The sequence below is a fragment of the Condylura cristata genome, unplaced genomic scaffold (genome assembly GCF_000260355.1).
Source record: "Condylura cristata isolate star-nosed mole 26May11 unplaced genomic scaffold, ConCri1.0 scaffold00004, whole genome shotgun sequence".
Classification (NCBI taxonomy): Eukaryota; Metazoa; Chordata; class Mammalia; order Eulipotyphla; family Talpidae; genus Condylura; species Condylura cristata.
The window spans coordinates 66,516,636-66,523,824 of record NW_004567105.1 but is presented as its reverse complement, the minus strand read 5'-3'; the positions used below and the strand labels follow the sequence as shown (position 1 = coordinate 66,523,824).

The window sequence follows — 7,189 nt, the reverse complement described above, 5'->3', positions numbered from 1 at the left end:
AAGTCAGATGCACTGACTTTAGAGCACAGGGGACTTCCAGCAACATTAAACGAAAATTTTCTCTTGGAATGGCCTCAGGGCACTGTAATTACTGTCAAGTGTCCAAATGATCTGAAGTTAGAGTCACCGGGGCACTGCCACAAGGAGATTCTTTCGTCTCAGTCACCTTCTAGACCTTGTTTTCAGCAGGACTTGACCTTGCTGAAATGTTCATCCAGCACCATGCCCCCAGGTGCTGGGTGAGTTTTCACATTTCAGGAAAAGCTGATTAAAGCCTGAAATCTCTCTGGAGTCAGTCTGTTCAATAATAGCTTTGGCAATAATAAGATTAAACCCATACAATATTGTGTATATCTGTGATGGTATACTTTCACCTACAGAAAATAGAGTCATGTACAGAAAATAGATGTCTCGAGACATAAGGTCAGTTGGTAACATGTATGCGCTAAGCTTTGCTTCTAATGAATCTAATCAGCCTGAAAGTACATAATGAGTTTGGAGAAGTACTTTCCATTAGGTACCAATTTGGAAAGATATAAAATTCTAGGTTTCAAGTTCCTTCCCTTTATTCATAAAGAATTTTTATCCAGCCGAATTAGTATTCAAATATAAGAGCATACGAAGACTTCAGACGATTTGCCCCTCAAAAAATTACATGGAAAGCTTTTCTGGAGGATGGAACTAACCAAGAAGAGAAATAAATCCAGGAGCTATTATAAAATATAGTAAGTGAGAATAGATAATATTGTCACTTAAAATTCAGGGCCCTCCCTGGTGGCACAGTGGGTTGGAGCACTGTGCTGGGAAGCCAAGCCAAGCCTTGGCTGCATCCGTGCCAGTTCGATCCCCACCCCGAAGGTGACCCTCGTGGTACAGCAGACCTCTCCTGTCTCACCTGCTGCTCCCCTCAGCAGTGTACTTTGTCGATCTGCTTGTCTGCTCCCCGCTCTGTTTCTGGTGAATCCTCTTGCCACTACTGCACCTCTGGCCTGTACCCCAGCTCGGTATGAAAAAAAAAAAATTCATATAAAAAAAAGAAATGCAGGCCCTCCCTGGTGGCGCAGCAGGTTAAAGCACAGCACTGAGAAGCTAAAGCCACTTCCGCATGAGTTCGATTCCCGCCTGCCCCGGAGGTGACCACATGGCGTGGCAGACCTCTCCTGACCCGCCCGCTGCTCCCCTCAGCAGTGTACTTCGTCGATCTGCCTGTTCTGCTCCTCTCTCTGTCTCTGGTGAATCCTCTCACCCTCCACATCTCTGGCCTGTACCCCAGTTCCATATGAATAAATAAATAAATCTTTAAAAAAAAAAAAAAAGAAATGCAAGAGAAAAATCCATCCATAATGATCCAGTGTTCAACATAGCTACTATCCAGTATGATAGAGATGGAGAAGGAATCACAGGATTCCTTTCGGGACATAAGAGTACTCTAAAATCCTCGGCTTTTAAAGGGGACAGACAGATATAATTTTTTTTTTTTTAAAGATTTATTTATTTACTCATACAGAACTGGGGTACAGGCCAGAGATGCGGAGGGTGAGAGGATTCACCAGAGACAGAGCAGGGAGCAGAACAGGCAGATCGACGAAGTACACTGCTGAGGGGAGCAGCGGGCGGGTCAGGAGAGGTCTGCCACGCCATGTGGTCACCTCCGGGGCAAGCGGGAATCGAATTCATGTGGAAGCGGCTTTTAGATTCTCAGTGCTGTGCTTTAACCCGCTGCGCCACCAGGGAGGGCCCAGATATAATTTTTAAGTCAAGAAAGGAAAAAAATATAAGTAAATAGCCGTAATTTTAGTAAGACATTAGGAAAAGCCTAAATATATCATAAATGGACTAAACTTCCAAGTTGTTTTTTTTTTTTAAAAAAGGCATTGTCAGATTGGATTTTCATAAGTCAAGTTTTTGTGGCTTATGAGTGACACATACTATAGGTGTAAGAACTTGCAATTCCTCGACATATACTACCCGAAAGAAGACTGGGTATTTAAATAAAGGCTATTTAGTCTCTGGCAAAACAGTCTTTATGATAAAAAGCATCATTTGCACTAGAGAAGATTACATCATGACTGAAAATCAAATTCAGACTGAAAACTGCAAATTTGAAACTTTTACACATGAAATAAAACAGCCTCAAAATATGTAAAGAGAAATTCATGGATGACCAGAAGACACGGATGAAGCTTGTCTCCCATTGGCACACTGCTTTTAAAACTGGTCCTGATTCAGTCAACCAGTCGCAACAGAGTACTTTTACTGTTAACTGTGCCTTCTTCACACCTGGCTATGAGGGTGCTGGGAGGAGTTCCTCTGTTCCCTCTGCAGTGCTGTGGTCAAGCCACAAGCCTCTGTGGTCACAGCGACCTGGGCTGTAACCCAGGCCCTGCAGTGTCTGAACTTGGGCAAGTTTCCCCCGGGTCTTTCATGAGGGGTGACAGTGGTGTGCCCAGGGATAAAATTCCAGCCTGCAGCCCTGGCCTGGGAACTGAGCCATCTCCTCTACTTCACAGGTGGCAGACAGCAGCATCGCCTGGTCTCTCGGCTACATGCTCAACCTGACCAACCAGATCCCAGCCACGTGCCCCCTGATCCACATGGCCCTGCCGCAGCATATTTTTGTAGGCATCATGGTCTTCTTTGCAACGATGGCCTTTATGTGTCTGTTGTTTTTCGTGTACCTTTATGTATCAGCCAGGAAGCTGAGCAGCTCTCAGGTTGCCTTCAACAGCCCCACGAATTCTGCGTGAGCTTTGAGGAGGTGCACTGTAGCCCGAAGGAGACCCAGCCTGAGTTCTAGCAGGCAACGCAAGTGAAACATCTTCAGGAATTGCAGCTAAAGTTAAATACCCAGGTCATGTGCCTCTAAGATAAGGATGCCAAAGCTCCTTTTGGGGAGTCCTTAGCTGCCCTGAGCACTTTGCTCCTCCAGGAACCCCACCCACTTGCTGACCTATTGGGGAACAGAGGAGAGACCTCAAGTTCAGGTTTTTTATTCCAAGTGGCCATGGGGAAGAGAAGCTGAAAATATGACAGTTTAATGTTGAAGAATTGACCTCAGGACTCAGTTTGCACTTTTCATCCCTCAGTATTCCTCTTGGTGAGCCTGGAAACTGATAGACACTCCTAGAGCCTTTGACCCAGTCACCTGCTCATATCCTTGTGCTGGTCTCTAAGTAAGCAACATTAACACTTCCATCCATGCTGAACTCCCTTGCATTGGCACAATATAGTGTCTAGGCGAGAAGATTCTTTTGACCATGGACAGTGGCCTCCGCCAGGCTCCTGCCATGCAAGTAGAACCTGAAGGATAGAAACACACAGAAAATCTCAGAAAAATGCTGCCATTTCTAAGCTGGGTTCCTACTGGGGGCTACGGTCACTACAGTCCACCTGCGTGCGTCATCCTGTCCCCCCCCTTGCGTCACTGTGTCCTCCTATGAAGCACACTTACGCCTAGTGAGGCTGCCACGTTCCAGATTGGGTTTTGTTTTGTTTGTTTTCATTTTTGTTTTGTTTGCCTTTACTGGGCTGTTGCTGAAGACCATGCTTGCGTTTAGCCATGTGTCTGTGTTGCCCGCTGTTCTCACGGGAACCTTCGATGTGACATCTTCTGCTGTGATTTACTTGCCAATTGCTTTTCTGGATCATCTGCTTCTTTTCATAGTAGTCATACCTCCTGACTTTGAGGAAAGAAAGGAAAGCTGTAGAGGTATTTTAACTTCAAAAAGGGGTAAGAAAGACTTCTGGCAAGTCCCCTGGCTACACAAACTGAAAATGAACATTATTTCAGATTGGTGTTGTTAGCTGAATACAGAATAAAGTATTATTTTGACTTGCAGTCTGTGTTTGTTACCTTATACATGGTGTTCTTTATCCTAAGCACCCAAGGTGGTATTTCTGAGAGGAGTTTTAAAAGATAAGAAAATTTTCTTGAGAAAAAGTTCCTCATTAATTAAGAAAATGATGCATAAGTCTCCCCTTCATTCCAGAGATTTCAAATTACTTTGCTTTGATAAAACTTTGGCACTGTGAGATAACTGAAAATAATACTTCTTTACCTTATTTGACATTCAAAGCTTCTGGGCACAACTTGCCTTTCTCATCTTGGTCGCCAACCGGAATGCCTGCCCCGGCTCCCTAAGATGCACCAGGGCTCACGTAGTTCTTTCTACTTAGACTGGGCCACCTGCCACACGCCCAAATAATGCTTATTTCCCAGGGTCCAATTCTACCTTTGCTTATTTCATAAAGCTTTTCTTGAACACATACACACTCACACTATGATCTGTCTGCTGGACCATGTTTTAAAAACTTTCCATCCCTCAGTATTCCTCCCGGTACTGAATTTTAACGTTCAAAAACAAAGGTAAACACAAAAAGTCGACTCTAAAGAAAAGCAAGGAAATTTTTACTCTTAAATTTGGGAGAAGATAGGGTTTGGGGATAAACAAACATCTTAATCTGCTCGGCTGTCATAGCAAAATACCATGAGCTGGATTGCTTAGGCTACAGAAATTTGTTTTCTTACAGTTAGGGGAGCTGGGAAGTTCAAAGCCAAGATGCAGCTGATTCAGCTCCTGGTGAGTGCTCTTTCTGGCTTAAAGGCAGCTGCTTTCTCAGGAGTCCTTATTTGGCCTTTTCCTGGGGTGTGCTGAATGAAGTGGGAGGGGGGGAGCCCTTTGATGCCCCTTTTTATAAGGATGCTAATCCCATCAGGACCCTCATCTAACTCCAATTCCTAAAGGCTCTGGGGTGATAATGATGTTCTATAACTGGGTATTCCATTTTTCCACCATTTACACACTCTGTGTGTCCGATATGGAATTTAAAAATAAAATCCTAGATCTGGGATAACTGGAGGGTTTGCTACTTGCTACTGCTGTTATCCTCATAAAGTTTTTCATTCTCTTTGAGCCTGGATTTCCTCATGTATAAAATGGGGATAATAAGTACCTCACAGGGTACTTCAGAGAAAATTTACCACTTAGTACCTGGCAGAGTATAGCAAATGAATAAAAGGGTTGATTTTTTTGTTTGTTTTTTAGCTATTTATTTGAGCTCTCAGTCTGTGCTTTGCTATTAGTTTTACTTTGGCAGGTGAGCATTGAATTTGAGATTCTAATTTTTGTTTTAAGGAGTACTGAGCAAGGCAAGGCAAGCAATAAAAGAAGGAACGGGGTGTGCTAGCGTCTGAATATTCTCTCCTAATTCTGTGTTCTGTGCCTCTGTGCACTACTAATACTGGGGTGCTTACAGTGCCAGCACGGAAATCAGTCTTCACAGCTGCTGCAGTTTTCCAGAGAACTCTCATATATATATGTAACAGACATCATTCTACTTGCTAGCAGACATATGTAAATAAGCAGCATAGAAAATAGGCTAATAGAAATGCTTAAGTCCCTCAAATTTAAGGGTGGTATATGAAAGGAAAAGGCAGAAGGAAAGACGGACGCCGTGAGTCTGTTCACCAGAAGGAAGAAGAAGTCCTATTTTATTTCAGAGCTGAACTTATATTTACATTAAAGGTATCATGTCGAGTGCCCATGGCCGGATCACGGTCAGGCGGAGAGAGAGGCAGGAGGGGTCGTGGAAGAGTGTCCGAAAAGAAAAGATACAATAAGCAGGACGGACTAAGCCCATGGCCATATATGGCAGGGAAAGATGGCCAGGCCCAGCTGGAGCCAAGGACGGTCTCCTTATCAGCCGGGGCCCAGAATTGCAGAGTCAGCCAAACTGTTGTCCTTCAGTATATCAAGGGACACTGTCAGTGTTCCTACTTTAAACTAGGGTATCTATTCCAAATGGTACTGGGGAAACAGCCTACTTAAATTGAAATGAATATCTCAAATTCTTTATTCATATTATAAAGGCTGAAGGAAGGGGGGAGATTAAAAAGTAAAAAATTTTACTCACTAACATATTCATTCATTGTATGTTTACCAAAAGTCTTCTATGTCCTATGCACTAGGCTAATTGATTCAAGTTGTAGAAGTAAACTTGTCTTTCCTCTTGAAACACATGAAACATGAAGGCCCTCTGCTGGAACTGCGGGGAAAATCCTTCCCTGTGTGAGCTTTTTTACCCCTCCCTAATTAGGGATGCTGGAATTGGGTGAAGAACAAAACAAATTGGAAGAAATTGAAAATATGCATGGAAAAGAAATTTTTAAACAAAAAGACAGCTATGGGTAATAACCTTGAAGAACTAAAAGAACTTGCATTTATGAAATAAGATTTTTTAAGGGCAAGTGAAATTCAGAAAAAATGATTTTTTAAAATTAAAAACATGATCGTAAACATTAAAAACTCACTAGAAGTACTCGAGGGTAACTTTGAGCAAATTTTAGATGATAGAAAAATAACTAAGATGAGAAAAAGGGGTGAAAAGACAGAAGGAAATCTATGGTCAGTCCTCAAAGGTATCTAGAAACAGGAGTTTCCAAAAGAAAATACAGAAAAGGAAGTCAGCCATGTAATAAATGGAAATGTTTACCCCAACCAGAAAGACATGATTGAAAGGGACCAGTGAATGGATGTACTGTAAAATTTCAGAACACAAAAGAAAAAGAATAGATTTAATTAGCTTTTGGGAAAAAAGAGAAAAGAAACTGACTACTTACAAAGGATCAAGATGAGAATATCTTTAGGTTTCTCAGCAATAACATGAATCAAGAGACAAAGGGACAATGCCCTTAAATTTCTGAAGAAAAAATATTTTCAAACTAGATTTCTATACCAAACCAAACCATCAATTAAGTAGAAGAACAGAATAGACATTTTCAGATAGCTTCTTTCAGAGGAAGCTAATTGAAAAATGTGTTCCACCAAAACAATTGCTTTAGCCAAGTAAAGGAACACCTGGTCTCTGGAAAAAAGGAGATACAATGTGGAAGAAGATGGTAAGAAAATCTCGAGGATGACTGAAATTATACAGGGAACCTGCTCAGAACGAAGCCCATCAGCCCTCCAGGCAGAAACATCTTCAGAAAGGAGAAATTGATTGAATTTTATATCTGATAAATAAAGTAATAACTTGTGAAAAGATTTTGATCATTGGAAAAGAGTGTGAGAGAAAGTATTAAAATAGAGACAAAGCAAAAGTTTTTGAAAACCAAAAAATTTAACGATAGGGAAACAAAAAAACTTAACACATTTGAATGTAAATACTTAATATCGCTCTAAAATTATCA

The 7,189-nt window shown here is 41.8% G+C and overlaps 1 protein-coding gene across 2 annotated transcripts in view; it reads left to right on the top strand.

Moving 5' to 3' along the window:
- ENTPD3 (ectonucleoside triphosphate diphosphohydrolase 3) overlaps nt 1–3,827 on the top strand; it is a 36,025-nt gene extending 32,198 nt beyond the window's left edge. For both annotated transcript variants that reach the window (XM_004676626.2, XM_012735037.1), the window contains exon 11: nt 2,511–3,827. In XM_004676626.2, the coding sequence (XP_004676683.1) occupies nt 2,511–2,747 (237 nt within the window). In that variant the 3' untranslated portion in view covers nt 2,748–3,827. The remainder of the gene's footprint in view (nt 1–2,510) is intronic.
- The last annotated feature ends 3,362 nt before the right edge of the window (nt 3,828–7,189 follow it).